The following is a 26352-nucleotide window of genomic DNA, read 5'->3' on the forward strand; positions in this document are numbered from 1 at the left end:
CAACACAAAAGGAAAAGGGATGTGTTGTGTACATCAGTGTCCATGGAAGCTGAGGATGGTGTGTTAGGCCAACTATAATGGCTCTCCCAAAGAAATGTTTATTATTATTGTGAAGAGTAATAAGACATAATATCTGTGGGGGGGCATTTTTTTAAAACCATGGCAGTAATTTTACAGTGTGTTCACTACAAAAAGTCAATGCTTCCTTGGAAAATGACTTCTTGTGTAACAGCAAACAAATGCTCAGATCAAATGCAAATAGTAGCTCAAACTACCCTAATCTCAAGGACATGTTATCAGGTATTCATTTCTGTCAAGATGCTTTTGTTTACCTCAAATCTTTTTGAATTACTTACTGTGAATTAATCAAAGCAGTCTCTGTTAGAAGTACATTTTTTGTAACGATTTGTTTTAAGTAATCATTAAGGAGACAAGCAGGTAAATAGAGATGAATCAAGAAGGAAGGAATGAGTCAGCAGCATTTCCTCTCTGCGCTCATCTTTTCTCCTCTAGCCTCCTCTCCTCTCTGTCCCCCGACAGTGTCCTCGTCCTTCTATCCGGTAGGGAGATTTGTGTCTCACGTTTATCAGCTGATAGAGAGCGCCGTGTTTATCAGGGACGCATTTGTGCATGTCTCCCCACCCGCTGTCAGCTCCCTCCACGCAGATCACCATGTCTGTTCATTTAAATCTATTGAGTCGTTAGAGAACGAGCTCTGTAGGTCTGGTACATTTGCCAGTGGATTTAAAACAGTGAGTTTGGGATGTAAATATCCCAAACTGAAGCATGTTTAGTCTCTGAGGCAGCAGGTCTTGATGGCGGTGATGGCTCTTACATGGTGAAATACAACCACACCCGGCAGAAAATGTTGAGGAAGCAGCTTCCACAAGTGTTGCAGGCAGAGATGTCACTGTGATCACACACGGAGAACAGGGTGTGTCCAATAGCCAGGTGTCATGTGGAGAAGACATAGACTATGACAGTCAGATACAGTATCTGTTTGTAAGACTTCCAACAGAAACACAGATCTCTGCTGGTTTCATCTTGTCTGTTGTGTTTCTCTTCTCTGACCTCTCCATGCGAAGCCTTACAATAGGGTCGTTAAACATCGATGGTTGGGGAGAGATGTTTGGTTTATGGAGGAGACACTGCTGTTCTGTTTAGAACAAATGCAAATGTCTTTTCCTCTACTGAGGTGGCGAAGGGTCGGCTGCTGATTGTCAGGGCAGAAATAGAGAGCTCTGTGTTTTGCTTCATTAACATATATGTCCCGAACCAGGGAACAGAAAGAGTACATTTTTTCACCATGCTAAAAAATTAAGGAATTACCATCAGTATCAATTAGTTGAGTAACTAAGTATCCTGCAGGAGAGGGTGGAGGGAGCCCTCGTTAGGTCTCACTTCCTCCAGCTTAAGGATATAGATGCCCCAAGCTTTCTGTTCTTCAATCCGGAGAGATCGGTGTCAAAGCGAAAGCAGATGACCTGCCTTAGCCTTCCATGAGGCAGGGTGACCACCAGTCTGGGCGAGATGAGGAACCACACCGTGGATTTCTACGCTGACCTCTTTGGGGCGGAGCAGTGCAGCATGGAGTGTCGGTGGGAGCTCTCAGAGGGGCTTCCTCAGCTCAGCCAGGAGGAGAAAGCTGTCTGGACTGTGAGCTGACTCTGGGAGATTTGACAGTTGCTGTCAATCAGATAGCACTGGGACGGACACCAGTGATTGATGGTCTCTCCACTGACTTATATAATATTATAAATGTTTCTGGAATACCCTTGGACCTGATTTACATAGCGTTTTGTTCGAGTGCTTCAGAACAGGATCTCTTCCTGTCTCCAGAGCGGTGCTTTGCTTTCTGCCAAAGAAAGGAGACCTGGCTTTACTCAGGAACTACAGACCAGTAGCCCTACTCTGTACTGACTATAAGGTGCTTTGAAAAGCCTTATCAAACAGACTTACGGACATCCTGGACTTACATTTCACATACAGACCAAATGTATTGTGTACCGACAGGACAATCATGGACAACATTTTCCTCATGTGGGATAATTTGGATTTCTGCAGATCTGATCATGTTCATTTTGGTATTGTGTCTCTGGATCAGGAGAAAGCTTTTTACGGGGTGGATCACTCTTATTTGTTGGTTTTGGTTTTGGTGATAGTCTCTGGCTTGGGTTGGTTTATTGTACAGTGGTGCTCAATGTTTGGTGAAGACGGGCTGAGTCGGCCAATCCCTGTACAGCGGGGGATAAGACAAGGTTGTTACAAACTCTTTACTCTGACGTCACCAATAAGCCTGACCGAGGACAACCAGAGAGCCATCCTGGACTTTTTCTGGTCTGGCCGGCACTCGGTCTCTCGCAATCAGAGAACATGGACATGATCATCTTATTGCAGCTCTGTACTGCAGGTTTTCGAGATCACACAAGTCACAAACGAGTTTCCTGGAATGTGGTTGTTTGAGGAACCTTTTTACAGACTCAAACACTGCAATCTGTCAGCCTGCAAGACAATCTCAGAGAGGCTGGCTGAACCAAACTGGGCCATCTGATAAAGATGACGACAACATCTGCAGATGTCCTGAGAGAGAACAGCAACATCACCTCTACCAGAGTGCTCAACAGAGTGGAGGAGGAAGTCTGTGCCGCCCTGTCTCATTCACAGAGCGTTTGCAGTATATCGTACCCTGTGTGACCAATGGAGTGAAGGTTTTAAATATTGTTGCCCCTCTCTGTCCATCGCTGTGAGGGAGCGGCAGGAAGGAGGAAGTCAGCTGCTGACTTTTACAACCCTACACCTGGAAAAAATGTCAGGCTGCGCTCTTTAGCAGGGATGAAGGAGTGAAGGTGGACTGGGTTCTTTGGTGCAGATGTTTGCCCGAAAGGCAGTACAAGCTGCCCGTTAAAAATCGGGACAGCGGACCTCAAGTGGAGGGTTGTACATGGAGCAATAGCTACAAACAGATACAGAGCGCACCTTGATCCTGATCTGGGGGAAGGGTTCATTTATTTTTGGTCCAAAATACTGTGCTAAGAAGAAGAAGAAGACTGTACACACATTAGTGAACTTTTTGTCTGGTACTGCTAAGTTGGCCATCTGGCTGACATGTAGGAACCAGGCTCAGAGTACAGGCAGTGTGCAGCCAGCACCTGTTTTGGAGGGACTGCTGAAGGCCCGAGGGTGGAATACGCCTATTATCAGATGATGGACGATGTGCAGGCTTGCAGCCGCATAATGGTCTTTTGGGGGATTACGCTCTGTGGGGGAGGATGGAGAACTGATGGTTCACTTGTGATTAGATAAACTAAATTGATGATGTGACAGTGATCTGGTGGCCCCCTGCAATGGTTTAACAAAGGGACTTTGAAAACCAAACCTCTCCCCTCTTCTCCTGTCCTTTCCCTGTACCGTCGTTTGACTTCACATCATTTCTTCTCTCCTCACCTCCTCAGCCAATGAACTGACCATAGGGAAGGTTTATGCAGCCCTGATGATCTTCGACTACTACAAGCAGAATCGAGCGAGAAGGCTGCAGCAGCAGCAGCAACAGGGCGCGTCAGGCTCCCAGGTACAACATCCACACCACGATTGCCTGCACACTGCACACACACTGAAGCACACACACATTGGATGTACTAGTGCAAACCTATATGCATGTGCCCACATATATTATGCTTGCACAGACACTTTGACTGTATGCCTGCATGCATACACACATGCAGAAGATGCTTTTGTAGCCACTAGCCATTCATTGGTAGATTACAAAATCCATCAACAGCTTTGCTAATTTAATGTTTTCAGTGTAAAGGTGCACAGTAATTGGTTATTAAAGGCACACTTAGCATTTGGCTGCTGACTGGTGTCTACTACTGTACAGGTGCATGTTTGTTTCTGCACACACAAACAATCACAGATGCACACAGATGTACCACTTACAAGCATGACTGCAAAAAATGAATATGTTGGCCCGAGTCTCTAAATCTGGGTGGCACTGAGATCCTGCTGTCAGACCTGGGTGCAACAATATTCTGCCTGCTGCCTCTGAATGTCTTCAGCATGTTGCCATACGTCTCTCCTCCACAGTGCAAGGTCGGGGCTCTGTTTAAGCCATTGCTGCCTCTGACTCACATGCAGGAGAAAGATCTACCTATGATGTTAAACAGTGTGGAGCCTCCCAGCATGCTTCAGCCCCAGCCCAAATCCCATGCCAAGTCCCTGCCACAGACCAGACCTAGCTCCAACTCCCTCAACAATGGAGGCACGCTGTAAGTTCAACGCTTCAGGAATTAAAACTTATGGTACCATATCAAGACTAAAACTACATCCAGGGTAAAAACACTGTCAAGGTTGGTTTAGGTGTATTTTTCTGTCCCGACTTACCCTAAGAAAAACTGAAGACTGATATAATGATGTTGTGTAAATGTTTGCTGAAGTTTTCATTGCATTTGCGGTTGCAATCTGCATATAGCATAGTTACTGATTTACGAAGCAGCATTTAGCAGATTATTAAGCAGTCACCAAACTCAGAAAGGGGGGGCCAGCAGGCTGATACTGAGGTAAATAAAGCCAAATGTTCACTTAAATGTAACAAAGTAAAGAAAAGCTTAGTTCAATCAGGAGAGACTTCATTCAAATGTAACAATAATTTGTTACACATGGTATTCATAAAAAGTGAATAGTGTAAAGTCTTTGGCGATTTGACTCCATCCTGAAGTAGGATAATCGACAAGTAGGGATGCTGAGGTCAGATAAGGCCTAATCCCCCTGGAGTCCAGACACTGGTGGTGGTGGTGATGAAAGGAGTTGCTGCACTCTATTGATGAAGGAGGAGGATGACTGTGATGCTGACTGGAGGCGACTGGGGTGGAGGAGGGCCGCATCCGACTGCGCTGAAATAACAGCAGCAGAGAGCAATGTGATTGGCTTAAGGATACTGTGCAGAACCTGGTTGGTTAATTTAATGTGAACGCACACAATCAGCTGATAGAGTAATCACAGGGAGAGAGAGAGACTCAGAGATTATGAATGAAAAGGAGTGTAAAGAGAAGTCTTCCTGACTGAACTTACTCTTAAGCTTCATTTGTATGTATAGTCGTTATACAGTGTGTAGTTCTATGATGTATTCCTGTTTCTACCACAACCTTGCTTGTGACTACAGTAAATCCCATCTGCATTGTTTACAGCTGGTCTGCTGAGGTTTTGAGGAGAAATTTCCCTTCAAAAGCAACCATCCCAAATTGCGTGACCTCAGTAAATCCAGCAGAATACATGATCAACCTCTGTGAACATGTCTCCACCCTCCCTTGATGATGAGACCCTGCAAATAATCACACAAATGACACACAAAGTGTTTTTCCACCCGGTTGTGTCTTGTGTCACGTGTTTGGGACACAATGTCACGTCTACGACGGTTTAAAAGCCGCAGTAAAAAAGACTGGGTTTACTACAGCATGATAAAAAGCTAAGGGCTGGTTTATCACATTAAGACCAATCAGTACAGTAATGTTTAGTGGGATTCACAACATCAAAAGGAAAACCAAGACCACATTTACTGTGTCAAGACTAACAATGAAAGACGAGGTATTCTGCAGGTGCTATTACCTGCTTTACCAGGAACTGAGTTCAAATGGACAGCATCACGTACGTGATTGGGTGAAGAAAAGAGGCAGAAAGAAAATAAAGATTAATTTCTTTAAATCAGGAGAGACTTGGTTTCGAGTGAACAAATGTATTACATGTTGCACATTGAAGTTAGTATTGTGTAGAGTCTTTTACGTAGACCCCATCATGATGTTGTATCGTTTAAGAGGCTATGCCATGGTTAGTACAGTCATATTCTCATTAGACCCTGGTGTTGGTGGCGGTGAAGAGTTTAAGAGTTTGCTGAAGATCTGGATGATAGGATGCTGAGCGGGACTTCTGGTGAGCTCAGTGGAGGGAACCCTGGACATTGATGTGACTGGAGGGTTGTGTCGGTTTGTGCTGACATGACAACTGACAATAGAGAGGAGCTCGGTTTTGGTAGCAACCACATGATTGGCTTTGGGAGATTGTGGTCAAATCTGATTGGTTAAACATAGTGAACACCCAAAGTCAGCTGGAGAGCGAGAGATTTGTGGCTCAGAGGTAGATTGTCCTTCTATCAGAGGACCGGCGGTTTGATCCCCGCCTCCACTAGTCCATGTCGATGTGTCCTTGGGCAAGACGCTGAACCCCAAGTTGCTCCTGTAAGCTGTGCCTGCGGTGTGTGAATGAGTTAGGTAGTCCTGATGGGCAGGTGGCACCTTGCATGGTAGCTATTGCCATCAGTGTGTGAATGGGTGAATGTTGACATTTAGTGTTAAAGAACTTCCACAAAGCTTCAGAACGTCAGGCCAGAATTGGATCTTTTTTCATTTTGAGAGGGAAATATAGGCAGATTAGTGCTTCTCTTGTGAGCTCAAACTCAGCTCTGAAGAGAGCCTTGCTGCAGCTAATACACCTCTAAACTGTTCGAGCGTGTGAGGACTTGACATGAAAATCACAGCTTGTCCAACATGTTCTCAGTGACACCTGTGTGCGTGTTGAATGAAGGCTCAGTAGTCTTCTCTTCTTCAGTAACGCCCAACAGATTTGATGATCGATTTGTACAAAAAACTCATTCATGACTCATTCACTTAGTGTTGCGTCGGTGCTATAACAATTAACATGTTCAATTCTACTTTTATAAATCAGTTTGAACGTTGGGCCAGCTTGAAAGAGAAGCATAAGTCTGCCTTACCAATGGCAAAGTCCATGTCCTCTCAACTTGTAGCTATTTGCTTACTGTATAATTCTAGGGAGGTCAAAGGCAACTGGACTTGCTTTAGATTCTTAAAAATAGTTCACCTCTCATCACCTCTCATCCAAAAAGCTTTCCTGACTGACTGGTGTGGACTCCCAAGCTGTTAAGCTCTTTGGGAATCTTCACACATTTGCCGTGTGAAGTAACGAGTGGATTTAGGACCCAAGAGCAGGACTCAGACAAAGATCTGAAAAAGTTCACAAGCAGCTTTCTTACAGAAAAGGTATGGTGAGAGCAGATCAGGAGATAGCTGTGGAGCAGAGCAAGCATAGTAGGCTTAGCTGTGGGCTGAAAGCAGACAGCCGAGGTGCTGGAGGAGATTGGATCTGAAGCACAGGGTTCAGACAAACCAGTGCACATTATAGGAGCGCCACTAGAGGCTGAGCTGTAGTATTGTACCAGGTTGCTTAAGTGAACAATCTGGCGAAGACTGCAGTGAAGAGCCAGGCTAGATATACTGCAGGAGCGTGATTAGTGGATAGGTCTCAGATGGGCAGCTTGATCGCAGCAGGAGAGAGAGATTGAGTGCTTTGCCTAGACAGACACACATAAACATAGAGAGAGAGGACAAACGGGACCAAAGAAGAAACACAAGGAAGGGGGAACACAGAAACACACTAGGAATGAGGGAGAGGCAGAGCAAAATGCAGCGAAATCCCCTCAATGAAACAAAAAACTGTTCCAAAATGGAAGTGGCCTGCACCATAAAGTTGAAATTGAATAAATCCAGGGCTGTAGTACAACCCTACCATGAGGGGCAACTGGGGCTTAGTGGTAGAGCAGGGCCTTCAATCAGAAGATCGGTTCGATCCCCGGCTCAGCTAGTCAATGTGTCCTTGGGCAAGACACTTAAAAAGTTAGGATTTTGTTGTCAAATCCTTGCCATGAAAAGTTGCAATCTACTTTGAATTGCTTCCATACCTTAGCTTTTAAGCAGGGAGTGCCGGTCGGATTGTATCCATACTCAGCTGCCCTCAAAACTCTGCTTGTATTTAGGCTAAATACCCAGTATTTAGGCTAAATACCCAGTATTTAGGCTAAATACTGGGTATTTTGAGAACGTAAACAAGACGCACATGTTTTACTTCTGTTGTGTTCATGAGCAGCCCTAAGGAACGGACAGCCTTAGACAACTGTCACAGAATTGTAACCGGCAATCATGTTGTTGAGAATTGAGTTTAAAATTTCTGCATCAAGACATAATCTTTTAAGAGAGAATCACGATGCATCTGAGAATAACATTCCCCCCCCATGTCCATATATTTAAAGATCATTTGTTAACGTAAAATGTTGTCATGTCCATATATCATACAATAAGATGATAATGTAAAAATGATTGAGGTCATGTCCATTATTCACCAGAAATAATAATATTTAATCATAGAATGTAACAATGGCTATTGTACAGTAAATCAAGGTTGCACCCAAACCACTGTGGGTACAGGGCTATTAAGTGAATTGTCATTCTACAACAGGGTTGCGTACACATTCATTTATCATTGGGAGTGGAAATAATGAAATGTTATCAAGTTGTCAAAGTAAGAAAATATAAACCTCTGACCTGAATGTACACTGTGTTATTATTATAATGCTGAGCTGTGACTGCTACAACACACAGGCCAGCACATGACCACAACATCAAGCCATCGTCTTCCTGGGTAATGGAGAAACCCAAGGAAGTGCCCCGAGCTAAGACTAAGAGAACCATGTCCAGGGCTCCATCAGAGGACACACCGGACGCTGTCGTCATTCAGGTACTGTAGACAGCCACATGTCCTACATTGCTGTGAATGTCAACATGTATTTAACTCATTGTTGTACAGACGTACAGCTGTGTATATACAAACTACTTCATGTGTCTCTAGAGACTGCAGATTCTGTCTGGCTGAGTCATGGGAAGTGACAAAATGTTTGTTAAAAATGTAATTAAATAACTGTTATTGTAACTGCTGAGTAAAAGTATACTTTAAGAATGATCACAACACTGCTGTGCCTCAGCCAAATGCCTCATCAAGCGAAGTCTGAAGCTCAGTTTATACTCGCCGTAGTGAAGCTGCGTGAGGTGGAGTTTGCAGCGCCTGGTTGTGTGTACCGCTGAATTTTTGGAACAAGGCTTGCGCAACTACAGTGCCATGCTCATGAATAAGACAAAGCTTGACCCTTGGGCTTCGTTGTTTCACTGGCGCTACTGGGGGCCTTGAATCTGACGAGCGTATCCGACCATGCAGCTTAGGTTCATTGATGACTCTAAATTGTCCCGACGTGTGAATGGCCCTGAGATAGCCTGGCAAGCTGTCCAGGGTGGACCCTGCCTTCGCCTTCTCTCCAGCCGTATATATATATACATATATATATATATATATATATATATATATATATATATATATATATATACATATATATATATATATATATATATATATATATATATATACATACATATATATATATATATATATATATATATATATACATACATATATATATATATATAGATACCGTTCGGGGGTAGGCTTTTAATATGAAATATCTGCTGTTTTCATTCACAGCATTATCGGTAAATAGAGAAAGTGAGAGCAGCTGTGTATGAAGGACATGACTGGTAGAATTTGTGCACATACGTACATTATGCTGAATTAACCATGTGAGGGCTATTACTTGAATACTGGCTTTAATTAGAAAATGTATGTTATGTATAGATTTTGTAGGGTGAGCTGAGTTTGGGTGAACATTGCTAAATCATTGCCTTGTGTGTCTGAGTCTGATCAAATAGTCCGCCCAAATGTGCTTAATGCAGATCTAAGTGTTATCCTAGGGTTCAAGCTGTTAAACATCTGCTGAAGAATACTGTTGCTTAAGGTAAAGAAACAATTAGTCTCCTCCACCACCACGCACCTAATGATGCTAATGGGAGTGGGTGTGTGTGAGTGTATGTCCAGGAATCGGTGGAGATGAGGAAGATGGAGACCAGTGCCAGCAGCACGATCCCGGTCCCTGTCTCAGGTCTGGAGAACCAGGGCAGAGCAGCTTCTATGCCTCGACTTAATGTTGAGCTGCAGGTAACACCTCATCTTCACCACGTTCTTTTTGATTAAGTTTCAGCCAATGCAAAATAAACGATATACCTTTTAGTATAGTTTCCTTTGGTCAAATTTGAGTCATGTTTTGTTTTGATGTTGTGTTGTTATTTTACATCTTTCTTATCTGTAATCATAAATATTACAATATATTTCCCATGCCAGGACGAGTCTTGTAAATTCCGGAATATAAATCATGGCCAATGTGGTCCGCTTGCCAAGTGCTGCTTGATCTGGGATGTCACAATGTAACCAGGTCTCTGTGAAGATGTGGGCTCAACAGCCACCAACCTCACGTTGCTGACCCACACACACACAGTGCCCATGTCCTTCTGAGTATTACAACGGATGGACTGTCCTCAGTAAAGCCAGCTAGTATAGTATAGCATAGCATAGCATCGAATATTATAGTATAGTATAGCATAGAATATTAGAGTATAGTATAGCATAGAATATTATAGTATAGTATAGTATAGAATATTATAGTATAGCATAGAATATTATAGTATAGTATAGTATAGCATAGAATATTATAGTATAGTATAGAATATTATAATATATTATAGTATAGAATATAATAGCATAGCATAGAATATTATAGTATAGTATAGAATATTATAGTATAGTATAGTATAGAATACTATAGTATAGTATAATATAGAATATTATAGTATAGTATAGTATAGAATATGAATATTATAGTATAGTATAATATAGAATATTATAGTATAGTATAGAATATTATAGTACAGTATAGTATAGAATACTATAGTATAGTATAATATAGAATATTATAGTATAGTATAGAATATTATAGTATAGTATAGTATAATATAGAATATTATAGTATAGTATAGAATATTATAGTATAGTATAGTATAATATAGAATAGTATAGTATAGCATAGCATAGTATAGTATAGAATATTATAGTATAGTATAATATAGAATATTATAGTATAGTATAGAATATTATAGTATAGTATAGTATAATATAGAATATTATAGTATAGTATAGAATATTATAGTATAGTATAGTATAGTATAATATAGAATATTATAGTATAGTATAGTATAGTATAGCATAGCATAGTATAGTATAGAATATTATAGTATAGTATAATATAGAATATTATAGTATAGCATAGCATAGTATAGTATAGAATATTATAGTATAGTATAGCATAGTATAATATAGAATATTATAGTATAGTATAGTATAGTATAGAATATTATAGTATAGTATAGTATAATATAGAATATTATAGTATAGTATAGTATAATATAGAATATTATAGTATAGTATAGTATAATATAGAATATTATAATATAGTATAGTATAGTATAGAATATTATAGTATAGTATAGTATAATATAGAATAGTATAGTATAGTATAGAATATTATAGTATAGTATAGTATAATATAGAATATTATAGTATAGTATAGTATAGCATAGCATAGTATAGTATAGAATATTATAGTATAGTATAATATAGAATATTATAGTATAGTATAGAATAGTATAGTATAGTATAGCATAGCATAGTATAGTATAGAATATTATAGTGTAGTATAGTATAGCATAGTATAATATAGAATATTATAGTATAGTATAGTATAGAATATTATAGTATAGTATAGTATAGTATAATATAGAATATTATAGTATAGTATAGTATATTATAGTATAGTATAGTATAGTATAGAATATTATAGTATAGTATAGTATAATATAGAATATTATAGTATAGTATAGTATAGAATATTATAGTATAGTATAATATAGAATAGTATAGTATAGTATAGTATAGTATAGAATATTATAGTATAGTATACAATAATATAGAATATTATATTATAATATAGTATAGTATAGAATAGTATAGTATAGTATAGTATAATATAGAATAGTATAGTATAGTATAGTATAGAATATTATAGTATAGTATACTATAATATAGAATATTATAGTATAGTATAGTATAGAATATTCTAGTATAGTATAGTATATAATATATAGTATAGTATAGCGTGGGGAAAAAGTAAGCATCAAATGAATCCACAGCTACATGCAGGTTGCTGCATGTAGCTGTGGATTCAAATAAGACTGCATTAAATCAGTCAATAGTTCATTTGTAAATTCATCCATACTCACATTCTTATTTTTTTGTTATTCGTTGACAGATTTTGTAATACATCATAGTTTTTGTAGTCAAATGTTATTTTTTCTATTTTTTGTCTTGTTTCATCTGGGAACAGGATTGTCAATTATTTGACATTGCACTACAGAAAGACAGACATACTGCTGTGTTTTGAACTTTCTTTAACATGAGAGATGTTGAACGTAGCTTAACATGACTCGAGGAAAAGGTTGACTGTGCTTATATTACTGAGAACAAAACAAAGCACACCGTCACAGAAGCTTCCTACATGTAACTATTCATCCGGTTAAGGCTGAAACACTCTAAATGAATATTTCACTAAATCCTATAAAACATAATAACTCCTCATTTCCTGAGAGATGTTGATCGATTCATGCATTCAAGGTACATTCCTTTCACAGCCCAATTGGAAGATCTGTTGTTGATCCTACTCTCACTGGAGCACACTGAGGTAATCTGATTAGATCCTGGCAGGCTGCCAGTTTTGTCCAGTATCCGCTTTCTCTTCCTGCCAACTGAAAAGATAATAGTGGCTCCAAATGGCTTTGGGTCCAAGATTCAGTGGTAGGGGCAGAGGGTAATTGGGTTACTGTAGAGGGGAGAGAATGTGAACTGGGGGATTAATAAAAGGATGTAAGGGATGAGGGCAGAAGGTTCCCTTGTTGACTTGCTGTCTTATTTTTCTTACCTTTGTAGAAAAGAGGGCAGGAAATCCTCCAGCACGTTCAGTTAATGCTGGCCTTCCTCTTGCTGGAGTGTGATGAAGGGAACTGTCCTATGCAGTCTGAACTCAGGGGCTCCAGCCTCATACACAGCAGTTTGTCCGTCACTCTTGCTAGATTGCTTCACTTTTGCTTAATTTGAGCTCAGCCTTTGCAGGAGCAGGACATGACATCTGTTCTAACCCGTTCTCCTCTTTACAATCGGTCTTTGTGCTGTGGTGACATGAGAAACCTCAGTGAGTCAGTCAGCCTGGCCTTCTGCTCCCACACTGGATTCCTTTAACCCAGCTCATATGAGACGTTTGATCCTAATGTTTTGCTAATACAGTATGTGCAGAGGCCTGTTTTAATTTACAAGCCTGGCAGGCAAGGACAGAAGGCATTCGGGCTGATATGGTGTGTTTATAGTATGTATAATAAGCATATCATTTAGTTATCGCTACTGAGAATTTAACAACCATAACAAACATGACGTAGATAGGTTTGCAGTTTTCAAGAAGTATATTTCTAATTGCATCGATTATACACATGAAGATAATGTTGTGAACACCGGCTGAATATCTATTATCAGAATCATTATAACTGTGTTATAACTGCTACTGTGTAAAGAGAATACTGCTCTTAAAAACAACCTGATTTGTTTAAAGTGTTCACTTTTGTTCATATAGCAGTACTTTTAAAATAAAAGTGCGCAATACACTACTTTTGAATTCATTATTGAATTTTGCGCATTAAACAAAAAAAATCATGCGATTAATCGCGGAAAAAAATTGTAATCGTTGCCCAGCACTAATTTTAACTCATCATAGTAGGAAAAACAGAGGGGAATCTTATTTTGTTAGCAATGCTCAGTTTCCTCAAGTGTCCCATAAGCTATGACAGTGAGTCAGCAAGTACAACACCTACACCAAGGAAGCAGCTCACCTAAATGTAGAGCAGGTCTCAAACTCAGACACCATACACAAGGCAAGCAGGTAGGTGAAGGAAAATGTACTCAAACTGGATGTCAGGCAGACTTGTAGGTTTGGGGCAACAGGATGAGAAACAAATCCAGGACGGGCGCTTCAGGAACAGGTTTAGGTGTCTGGAAAGCAAAGGCATAAACATCATTGACCACGTTAGGGAGCGAGTGAATATACACTGCGGGGCTCGTTGAAGGAAAAGTGGAAACAGGTGAGCAGGGAAATGAGAGTCATGACAGGTGGGAAAGTCAGTGGATGGATGGGGAGTAGAAATGCATGGGGCTGGGCGAGAGAACTGTGTTTACTGTCAGTGAGAAAACAAGGAGGGGGCTTAACGTGCAAGGAGCAGTTGTAGTCATTGTATGAAGCTGGGTCTAGATGATTACTGGATGAAAAGTGAGCTTCTCATGTCTCTCTACCTCAGACTGTTCCTGATGCCAGTCCAATGAAGCGCTCAGTCTCCACTGTGGCCCCACAGCGACCCCAGGAGGTCAACCTGAGGGACTACACCCTGGAGAAACCCAGCCAGGACCGGCCCCACCACCATCACCATCACCACCACCACCACCGCTGCCACCATCGCCGAGATAGAGACAGAGATAAAGACAAGGAGAGGAGGCAGAGGTCTTTGGATACACCTCTGGGTGGACAACCACCTAACTCTGCTGGTTAGTCAGCACTTACACACACACCCAGTATACTCACACACACACTGTATCCTGAAGTCCCATTTGTTGGATATGGACTGCTTCATCATGTCCCATGCAAAGCGACACTTTTGGTCAGCTTAAGACCTTTAAAATGTTATTTTGATATATTTACCAACAAGCACACTCTGGTAAACCAGTAGAGGCAGACGGAGTGTTTCAGAGCGTGGGTGAATACAGGTATATTCAGTCAGGAAGTACGATATCTAAATACAATGCGTTTTTGTAACATTAAAGCATTTAAATATGTTCTAGTAGAAACCCAAAATACAAAGATGAACCTGAAACTAGGCATGATATGTAAATGTGAAGCTCTGTATCCATGAGTCTGAGGTTAAGCTGCTTCAGGTTCTCACCTGTCGCTCACTGAACCCTAACCCAGAACGTAGCCATGATATCTCATTTTATTAGTAACACCTGTGCTTTTCCTACTTTGACAGACGTCAGAATGCCTGCTTGACAAAATTACTGGCACTCAAAGCCATATTAAACCAAAGTCAGCCAGGTCTCTAATATTATCTAGAAGACAGAAACATCATATGGTCCTCCTCTACAGGTGCACCAGGAGAGCCAAAGTCTGACCTGGCTGACTCCAGAGATCGAGGCCATGACCGCGGACGCTCCCACGAAAGGAAGCACCACTCCTCAGCGGATAAGCAGCGCTACTACTCCTGCGACCCCTACTGCAGCCGGGAACACTGCCACACCAAATCTGCCACCGCCAGCTGTGCCGCCTCCCCCAGCGAAGAGCAGGAAACCAGCAACAAGCAGGTGGGAGGGCACGGGCATGTAGAGTAGGGACAGACGAGGCAATAAACCAGGTGAAGGGGATTCTCAAAGGGTTTGTAATGAGTTTGGAGTTCATCTGACAGTGTTTACTATCTTTGAATACTGTTTTCCATCAGATAGAAAACTCCTTTTAGATCAAAGAACTCTAAAACTAGTTTCCATTTACACCTGTGGAACCTGATCAACCCTTTGAGGTGGAGGCTCTAGTGTCATAGCGGCATAGTAGGGCGACGTGTATTGGTAGAAGGACAGTATGTGTGGTAATTAGACTCACGTCCATGAGCCTCCAGACAAACTACAGTTCTGAGGACAAACACCTGAATCATCTTACAAATGTGTAGTTTGTTAAAGGTGTTATTGATTATTCAGTAATGTATTTATCCAACTGAACTAAATGTATTTTCATTGAATAATCAAAAACAGTTAAGTCATTAAAACAAAAGAAATGTATCATATTATTCAGCAACACTGCAAGAAACGTAATCATTATTTGTCCGTACCATAGAGCTCCATTACAGACAGACATGAACACACATACTGTAGATTATTTTGACTCAATCCCACACTAACACTAATACTAACTGCAGCAGCGTATTTTGATGTATCCACCGCTCAAAATAGAAATGCACTACTTCCTTTTGTGTGAGTAACATTTGATAAAAACTAAATGACTTGTACGTGCCAAATCTGTTGGCACAAGTGGCTCCTGTATGAGGCCTGTTATTGGTTTTATGTTCTTTTCATGGGATTTGTTAACATTAACAAAACAGTATAACAACACTGACCGTAAGCTTTGGGGGAAAAAAAGATGAATTAGTTCACTTTGCTCGTAATTTCAACATCTCTTTAATATTCTGATAATATTCCTACAGGAACTTAAGAGCAAAGTACTTCATACAAAGTACTGATACTTTACACAACTTTACCGTTAGTTCAACATTCTCCACGTGTCTACTTCTTTATCTTCTGATTGTATTTATACCCTCTGATCAGTTTGAAATGACTACATCATACAGTAACATACATACAGCACATTATAATATGATCCTTCTCTCATGATATCAGTTAAACACTGTGTCCAGATGCTCTCCGCAGATAACTGTGAAGGGATTAGTCTGCCAGTTGTCTGTCACAGACAGTCAACGCTGAACAGTGCAGGTGAAATATCAGGATCACCACAGGCAGCAGATGAGAGACGGATCTCTACCGTGTCCGTACTACTATGAAACTAGAGGCCTCGGGGTTCCATTAACCAGCATGGTAGAGATAGAGCTCTCATAGGGATAGTACTCTGTGCTGCGATCCCTCTGCATGCTCTTACTACTGTCTCCTCTGTCTGCCTTTAGTGCAGCTTCTCATGGCCTTTCACTTCTTTTCCCACTTTCTCTTTTCATCATTCTCCGTTCATCTTGTCTATCTGTCGTTCTCTTTCCATTAGTGCTTGTTCTTTCATTCTCTCTTCTCTGTCTTATTTGTTCTCTGTCATCTTTCATGTCATCACATATTACATTTTGGTATCTTTCCTTTCCTTTCCTACCTCCGGCGGCCCTGTCTCCTTCCCTTTTCCTTTCCTTTCTTACATCATTTCCTCATCGTTTCAAATTGCTTGTCCAATTTTCATCTAGGGCAGTGGTTGGGTTAAAGGCAGCCCAGTGGCACCGAGTTCCACTTCTAGCACGCCAAGCCGAGGACGTCGGCAGCTCCCCCAGACCCCCCTCACCCCGCGGCCTGGGGTGGCCTACAAGACTGCCAATTCATCCCCTGTGCCCTTTGTGTCCAGCCAGGCCTCTCTGAGTCCTGGCCGGCTGAGCCGCGGCCTGTCGGAGCACGACGCCCTCCGGCACAGCACCCAATACTTTCCCTGCCCCGTCACTCGTATCAGCTCCGAGCCCTTCCTGGACCGGGGCCACGGCGAGGCTCTGGGCAGCCTCTACGGCAGCCTCCGGGACCAGCTGGACGTCTTTCAGGATGCGTTGTCACTGACGCCCAGCCCCCGTGCCGGGCGCTCATCTCGGACCGCACTGCCTCGCATGATGGAAGCCCTGCTTCCTGCTCCGCAGCAAAACCTTGGGGTGCCCAACGGGTACCACTTCAGCTTCGGGGGAAGCACCAGCCCGAGCTCTGGTCTCAGGGCACACAGGTATTACCAGGAGGCAGAGGAGGACGAATGGTGCTAGCATGGCTTCAAACCAACCTTTTTAATGCATTTTGAGGAATTGTGATGAGTTTTATCATCTTCTTTAAAGGCTTTAGTTTACATCGTCAGTGTGTGTTTAATGCTGTATTTGTAAGCCTAACTTGGAGAGCTAAGGTTAGGGAGAACATCTAAACAGGGAGAAAGCTTGAAGTGGGTAATATTTGAACTTTTATCAAGGGGCACGTAGCATTATGACACAGAACAGTAGACTTTTTGCCAATATCCAACGTCTTACAGTAGTTTCCTTAATTTGCTTTGACTTCAGTGTTTGGTTGAGACCACCATATTAACCCTCAAACAGCATTATATCACATAAGACTACACATTAATATGACAACATCTCCTGATGATGGTGGGAAAGGGAAGATCTCAAGAAATGTTTGGATGAAGAAGATGAACTGCCAGACCTGCTGTGTGTCTGTGTTCCAGAGAAACCATTCAGATCATAGCAGTCTCTCTTCAGGGTCATTTGCTCCTGATGACTGACCAGTGAAGCTTTATTCACGTTGAAGCAAACAATGAGGCTCTTGCACGGCACATGGTGATTTGGTCTAAACATTCTTCAGGGGCGTCTAACATCTAACCATTTGGCTTAATTTGAACATTTTGCAAAAAATTAAAGCTGCATTAATCTGCCATTCAGGGGTAGCACACCAACCTGTTAATACAACATTGACATATTATCACCTTATGAAGTTGATCAGCTTAAGGCCCAGATCACACCCTGATATCCACATGAAAGTTAAAATATTATCAACTTTTCGGCGCCAGACGCCGAGTCACACTGCTAGTCAATGGCCCAGGCAGCCAATCAAATCAAGCAAAAGGCGGGCTTTACTACTTTACCACTGTACATGCCCCTATCATGTTAGGTTGCCTAATTACAGCAGACTCAGGCAACATTAGCATCCATTTGGAGTCGTGTTTCTGACCACCTGAGAAAGTCCAGTCGTCACCTTTTTAGCTCTGGTTTGGTCCCCACCAACAAAATCTGTCTCTGGAGCTGCTAAATGCTCCACTAAAGTTCACCAGCTAGTCTCTGACTGTGTCTGTCTGCTGTTTGCAACGCTTTCTCACTGAAAACAGCTGCCTGCTGCTGCTGGGAACCAGGTTACTAAATCTAAACTGTGACATTTTGGTGTTGTCAAACCAAAACATTCAGCTGAACGTTGCTAAAACACTCCTTAGGCTGAGGTCAACTGCAGAGTTGATGATGATGGTTCTCAGTAGGTTTGTCACACCTGTCAAATTACACATTTCTCCATTGTACATATAGAAATGATGATTAGTGCAGCTTTAACTCTTTATAACCTATATATATATACATATATTTCCTATCTATCTATAGTTCTGTTTCCCTACATGCTACAGTGGGAACACTGCCTTTTTGACTTGGACTGCTTCAGACTGTGCACCACATACACAATAATGGAGGAGGCACATGCAAAAGCCCTTTTTTCATACGGCTAAAGACAACGCCACACTCAATGTGAGTTGTGCTCCGTCAGCTGGTTACAATTTCACCTTCTTATTACGGCCAAGAAGCACAACACACTGTATAACAGGCCTTTTGAAGCTGCAAGTGGAGTTAGTTACTGATGGTTCGAAGAGAGTTTGAGAGTCAGTATGGTAGTTTCAACAGAAAGTGAAGGAAACAGGACGAACTAAATTGGGTCAATAGTTCAGTGAAAGTATGTATTACAATTTTGTAAAACCTCTAAGACATAACAGCTGTGTTGTCCTTCAGTTTAGGACTCTACCATTCCATGATGATGCCTAGTTCTTTATGACATTCCCTTTGTGTCAGTTGGACCGATGAAGTGCTGTCACACACGCAGCAGCGTTAATTGTTTTGCCTGTTACATGTTTTTTGCAAGAGAGAAGCAGCGCACAGTAGGAAAAAGTACCGTACTCATTTGATTTCTATTAAAATGTCCTTGTAGATGTTCTCTTTTCATTGTGTGCATTTTTTATATGACGTAAAAAGCAAAGATGTGTTTTTTTTGTGAACTGCTTCCGGGTTGGCCATCGTTTCAGGTCTAATGTTTCTTACAGACTTTTTTGGGGATGTTTTAAAGACGAAGTGCCTATCCTTTTAGATATACTGTAGAAAAGGTGCAACGTCGACTGTTTTCTAATGCAGCCACACTTGAGTAGATGTTTGGCTCATTCCGTATGTAGCTCTGCAGGAAACCATGCTGTGCAGAGAATCTTATCAGTATGCAGAGACCTCTGCAGGTTTAAAAGACAGGAATGGAAAAAAGGACCTTATTCTCCATTAGTCCATTCTTTTTTTCTTGTTTTTGATAAACCATAAAATCATGTGTGGGTGGAGGAGCAAGAATCGACATTATGAAAACACTATGCGAGCATTTAACAACTATGTAAACTGCATAAATATATGGATCCAGTTACGTTAATGCCAGTAACACATCGTGCATGTTCAGACAGACCTGGGCTTTTGTCACAATGTGACGACGTGAGTCTTCCAAACTCCTGTATTCTTTGGACTGCAGGTTGTGTGTTGGTCAACGGTGGTCTGAAGGAGTTAAAGCGTGTGGTCACTGTGATTTCACCCAAGTAGCAAAAGGGGGGGTCCAGTCTGACTCTTCATGGTCTTTGTGCCATATGTGTCGGTATAGTATGTGTCGTGGAGTGGCGTTTTTTTTATACTCGTGGATAACTGGCAAAAAATAGATGTTTTAATATCATTCAAAGCTATTTCCAGCAGCTACTGTATCATGGAGTCTGGCAGCGGGAGAGTGACTCACTGCTCCAGCTACAGTAGCAGAAAACAAACCACAACACAGTAGCACTGTTAGCTTTGTCCATATTCTGTGAAATTGAATTTAACAATAATTGGCAATTTGGTTCATTATTTCTAATTAGTACAAAATGATGAAGTACATTTGATTTCTATTATATTATCTGCAAAAGAACAATAGACTGCTGGATACTGAGGTAAGAGCTGGTTCAATGTAGTTGTTAAAGAATTGTGACGTGGTACTGAAAAGGACATTCTACAGTTGAAAGTCAACTTGTCAGTGCTCTCCGGTGGACAGACTGTGAACGAGTTGAAATGTTCCTCTGCAGTTCTGCACTGACATTTCTTGTGGTTTCTTGAACGACATGCTGATACTGTTTTATATCAGTCAATGTACCTCCAGTACATGCTGTATGTTGTAATGACACAGCTAACAGGTCCACCGACACTTTTGATTGAAAACAAGAAGTTCCTGCCTGTTTGATGGGGCTTGTTGGTAAATGTAGGTTATCCCTTTAGAGATGCTGGAGATGGAGGGAAGTGGGCTCAGCTGTATAAACTGCGTTAAATCCTGACAAGATAAATTACAGCACAAATCAAAAAACAACACCTGGAATGTGATCGATATCTAACAATGGTCAGAAGTGGATCTGACGGTACTGGGGAGTGGATTTTTACTTCAAGTGGTCCAACTGCCCAAACCTGCCTCTGCTTCCAATTTGTAGGAGGAAATTCTGCAGCTGTCTCAGAGCTCAGGAGGACTGTTGGGGCCTGAAACTGTACTCTGCTGTAGGATTTAATGACAAAACAATATTTGTTATATTCAACTTGCTTGAGACACATGACTGGCGTCAACATCAGATGGTCTTTTGTGATATGTTGATCTATTGCTGTTCTTTTACATCACAGCAGTCTTCTGCAACATGAGGGACAGAGTTGAAGCTAGCAGCAGCCGATTGGCTTGAAGGTAGTGGAGGAAGACGAGAGACGTGGGGCTATGCAACCGGATAAAACCCATATCTCCATCCATTCTGTAGCTTTACATGCCGGTCTCTGTAGATTCAGGCTTCAGCATGATTGTGACCAAATGTTTTATAGAAAATGAAATGAAAAACATGCAAACAAAAAAAAAACACTTCAAATGTGCAATGGCACATAGTGTGAACAAGAAACAGATCGGATATTTAGGATCACAGTGACTTTCGCATATATTTGCATGCATAACATGACAATATCAAATGGAGATTCCACGGCTCAAAGTGGGAGGGGTGGGGGGGGGGGGGGTCCTGTTAGGTTACAATAAAAGGCTTTTTATAGATCAACCTTGTAAACTGTCAAAGTGATTCTTTCTCTCAAAGACAGGAACGTATTCTTCTGCAGATGTATTTATCATTTAAACAATCTAAATATTTGTACCTTCTTTAACTATGCGGTCTCTGTATCGAGACAAAGGAAATGTACCTGCGCCCAAGTCTGGACCAATCGGCCACCGAACATTAGGAGCAATCCAGTTGCTTGAGTTCTGCGTACCATAGGCAGTGCAGATGTGGCTTTTACAAGAAAATACAGATGTTTGCATGTTCTGACAATGTATGTGCATGTAGAAAACGTAGTACTTTTGGATACCATGTGTTATTTGTTGTTGATTTTTAATATTTGATATAAACTGTGGGGTTACAAACAGTATTGAACATTGTAGACAGTTCCACCCTGTGCAGCAGAGCGGGGACATTCCTTTATTCGGGTCTTGGGATTCAGTGAATTGTTTGTTTGCTTGATTTTATGTTTCTTGGCCAGACTTTGAATTCTGCAGTTGTTTCTACATTAAACATTTTGTATGCAGCAAAGTTCCTTGAAATAAATAAGAATGAAATCAATCTGCCTCTGATTAGCTGGATGGTTTGAGTGTTGCAGCTGTGGTACACGTTGTTCATTTAACCTGCTGTTCTGAGTCTTCTTTCAACCATTGAAGACATGTTGGAAAGCTCCAGAAAAAGAAGCTAGTAAGTAGACCTTGAGGTAAGATTATTTTCCTCAAACTATTTTTTGAATGTTTATGCTCATTTGATGTATTGTCTTTTGTTTAACAATATACATTAGGAATGCACAAAAACAGAAAGTGCAAATGTAAATCATGGTTTAAAAGCAAGCTTAGGACATGAGTTGTTACCCAAACGCCAGTCTAAACAGGTGTGTCTTGAGTTCAGAGAAACAGCAAAATGTAAGGGTTCAGGCAGAGCATTCCATAGCCTCTGTGCTACTGCCTCTAAAGCTCGGTCACCACGGGTCTTAAGGAGAGTGTGTGGGACAGACAGATCATTTAACACGTTTGACCTGAGAGCACGGGCGGGTCAATAAGGGTGAAGTAATTCAGCCACATAAGTGGGAGTCTGACCGTGTAGAGCTCTGTAAGTGAGAGTGAGAATTTTAAAGTGGATCCTAAATGCTACAGGGAGCCAGTGGAGAGATCGGAGTATGGGGGTGATGTGAGACCGTCCATTTGTCCTGGTGAGTAATCAAGCATTTTAGATGACCTACAAACGGTTGAGAGCAGCTACACTGAGTGATGAGAAAAGTGTGTTCCAGTCAATGCGTGAAGAGATAACGGCGTGTGTATAATCATCTCTAGTTCAGCTGTTGATACTAGATCTCAGTTTACTGATATTTCTTAGGTGGAAGAAACATGATCTGGACAGCTGCTTAACATGGGGGTCAAACGACATGGATCGATCAAAAATAACCCCGAGACTGCGCAGGTTGCAATGGGCAGCAGAGGAGAGTGGACCAATACTCTGAATGACAGATGGAGTTATCTGCATATAAATGATAGGCAACATTATAAGTTTTTACAATCGGTCCCAAAGGTAACAAATACAGGGAAAATAACAGAGGCCCCAGAACCGAGCCCTGCGGTACACCACAAGACAGACACAAAATCACCCACAGAGACATTAAAACTTCTGTCAGCGAGGTAAGATGTAAACCAGTCTAACGCTATACCAGAGATGCCCACCCAATCACGTAGCCTCTTAGTCAAGATGTTATGGTCTACAGTACAGTGTCGAATGCAGAACTGAGGTCCAGAAGTACTAACAGAGCAGTCACCTGCATCAGAACACATGAGAACGTCATTTAAAACCCTCAGGAGAGCGGTTTCAGTAGAGTGTTATTGTCATACATGTGCCTCTCCAGTGCAGCAGTGAGTTGGTTGGACACCACTTTCTCTAAGATTTTTGAAAGGAAAGGCAGTTTGGATGTGGGCCTGTAGTTCATGGGCAAAGCCGGATCTAAGTTTCTTTAACATAGGCTGGATAGTGGCATGCTTAATTAAAATAGGAGGGGTTCCTGTAGACAATGAGGAATTAACAATAGATGTTGCTGCAGGGCCAATAATTGGCAGAACTTTATGAAATAGAGAGGATGGTATAACATCCAGGGGGCAAGATGATGGCTTTGTTTTCTAAATTTAGTCCATCAGGTCTTGAAGGCTGATAGGCTAGAAAGAGTCCAGGACAGAAGGAGACTGAGAGGAGCTACAGGTAGATGAACAGATCCCAGGCTGAATACCAGACCTAATAGCTATTACCTTATCAATGAAATAGGTAAGGAACTTGTTACAATCATCAACAGAAGAGCATGATAATGTAGAGACAGACGGTGAAACAATTCTATTAATTGTGTCAAACTAAATTAAGCATTAAAAGAAACTCTGAGGTCTTTGAGATATGAGCGATGCACTTCTAGGCCAGTGGCTTTCCAGAGCCGCTCTGTCCTGCGTCTCAGGCTGCAGACAGCGTCTGTCGTATGAAGGCAAATCACTGTCAAAATCCGAGAGCGCAAATGAGATCCATGCGCGCGCGCATTTTACTTTGACGAGCACTTTTATATCACTCCGCGAGCAAAATTCACTGAAAAAGTCGCTCGAGAAGCTTAAACCTGTTCGCTCGCGAAACTTTATTCTGCTCGCTCTCGAGTCTTTTCTCTGCTCGCTCGCGAGTCGTTTTTCTTTTTGACAGTAAGTGGGCGGACCCAGTCTCCATTGTATCTCTACATCTAATTGGTTACAATGCTCGTCTTTGGATAAACCGGATATCACTGACACAGACGCCAGGTCTGTTAGAGGTGGTTATCAATCCGCCACTAAACACTACTCCACTACATTTGCTTTGAATTCACTCCATCATTCTATTACAGACGATGTGTGTTTGATAGTCAAACTGTGACAAACCGCTCAAAGACACTCTTTGATCTTAATTGATTAAAACATGATGCGATCATATCTAATCATACTGTTGTGTTTACAGAAGAGATATAATGTAGTTGTATATAATATGAGCAACAATTTGGACCTGCTCAAAGATCTGGAGCAGGATTAGGGACCACTGTGTATATTAACTGTTAAATCACTGACAAGTAGTTAGTGGATGAAAAAGTATTCAGATCCTCACTGCAGTAAATGTACTAATACCATACTGATGAAAAAATAATCCACTACGAGTAAAATACCTGCATTAAAACCCTTAGTTAAGTATGTTATTATCATCAAAATGTACTTTAAGTGCAGAAAGTAAAAGTACCCGTGCCCGTGACTTTTGCTCGCGGAGTGATATAAAAGTGCTCGTCAAAGTAAAATACGCGCGCGCATGGATCTCATTTGCGCTCTCGGATTTTGACAGTGATTTGCCTTCATAGTCTGTCGTCTACGGAGAAGTGTTGTAGGCAGCCCCAGTCCTTTCTTTAAGAGGTGCCACTTTATCCAACAATGTGGTGCAGTGTTCATTAAAAGACTGTATTACAAATTCGACATCCTTGTGATTTGTGTTACTATCACACCAAAAGTGCATTGAGAACTGATCAGCTGCACTCTGAGTAATAATGCGGGAGTTGGTTGTGTCCACTGGACCAGGAGAAGAGAAGTCTCAGTCTCTGGTGGGCAGCTTCTGGCCTGGGGGTCCGGAGACCTGGACATGGGTGTCGTGAGGTTCCTGAGCGCTGGGGACACAGGCACTGAAGCCCCCTGCGTTATACCAGGGGTGCTGGCCAGGGAGTGAGTAGGGGGAAAAGGCTGCGGAGGAGGTCCACGTGCCCCCGATGCCAGTGGAGAAGAAACCCCTCTGTATGGGGCACCACTCTCCTTTCCTTAGGAGGTAGCAGCACCTTGTAGTCGACCACACCCAACCTCTCCAATACTCTGCAGGAGCCGACCCATTGACTGTCGAGCTTTGGGCACCGGCCCTTCTTTCGCTAGGGGTTGTAGACCCAAACCGTGTTTCCAGCCTCAAAGTGCTTTCCTTTTTCCCTCACGTCGTAGTTGCGTTTTTGTCTCACGCCAGCACTCAGCGGCAAAAAACGTGGGCTGACTTGAGGTGCTCCTGCAGCCTCCTGGAGCTCATCTTTTCAGACTTTTTGCTTTTGCTTGATATGCTTTTAGAACTTTACTTGCTCCGAGTCATTGCCTCCAACAGCGCTGCTAGGAATTATGGGCCCATGAGAAAATGTAAACAACTGCAAAACTTCTGCAACAGAGTTGCAAAAACAGCCACTGTATCTCTGTGTGGCTTGTATCTCAGGCACCATGTTGTTGTCTAGTGGGGAGCTTTTGTCAGTCCTGAGGTTAACTTTTCACTGCTGACCTCATATAGAGATATTCCCACAAACTACAATAGAGATTGACAGGAAATAGTTCAATTCATAGTCCATAGTCCCTTCGCTGTTTTGATTTGATTTGAATTGTGCACAATGTCGGCGCCTTGTTTACTCACTTTATTAATGATGTTTCTTGTCATTAAGCCATTGATAAACTCCACCTTTACATACAAATCTAATCAGGAAGAGTCAACCAATCGGAAGATGCCAGATTGTGGACTCTTACCATGTGACAGTGTGCACAATTCTTTGGAGCTTTTGATTCAACACACCTTTTGAACCTATATTTAAAATGTACCGTTTTAAATACTTCATGTGGCTGTTGTAGATGTTTTCATTTAATTCATTTTTCATTGCTTGTAGTCTATGTCTAGTCATCTCTCTGCATCTCCATCATTCGCTGTTTTTTTGTTGAGTTTCTAATTGTTTTCAAGCTTCTTAATTGATGTTCTTCTTTGATTCTAAATATCTCACTGATGCTGCACATCATTTACAGATGCAT

The 26352-nt window shown here is 41.6% G+C and overlaps 1 protein-coding gene across 1 annotated transcript in view; it reads left to right on the plus strand.

Annotated features, from left to right (window-relative positions):
- Positions 1-17420, plus strand: part of cacna1ba (calcium channel, voltage-dependent, N type, alpha 1B subunit, a) — a gene marked incomplete at both ends in the record, with an annotated part of 136995 nt that extends 119575 nt beyond the window's left edge. Inside the window, 7 exons of the mRNA XM_079160508.1 lie at positions 3453-3568; positions 4084-4265; positions 8442-8577; positions 9763-9882; positions 14172-14415; positions 15011-15225; positions 16869-17420. Coding sequence (XP_079016634.1) covers positions 3453-3568; positions 4084-4265; positions 8442-8577; positions 9763-9882; positions 14172-14415; positions 15011-15225; positions 16869-17420 — 1565 coding nt within the window. The remainder of the gene's footprint in view (positions 1-3452; positions 3569-4083; positions 4266-8441; positions 8578-9762; positions 9883-14171; positions 14416-15010; positions 15226-16868) is intronic.
- Positions 17421-26352: the final 8932 nt, after the last annotated feature.

This window comes from Pholis gunnellus, assembly GCF_910591455.1.
Source record: "Pholis gunnellus genome assembly, chromosome: 6".
Lineage (NCBI taxonomy): Eukaryota > Metazoa > Chordata > Actinopteri > Perciformes > Pholidae > Pholis > Pholis gunnellus.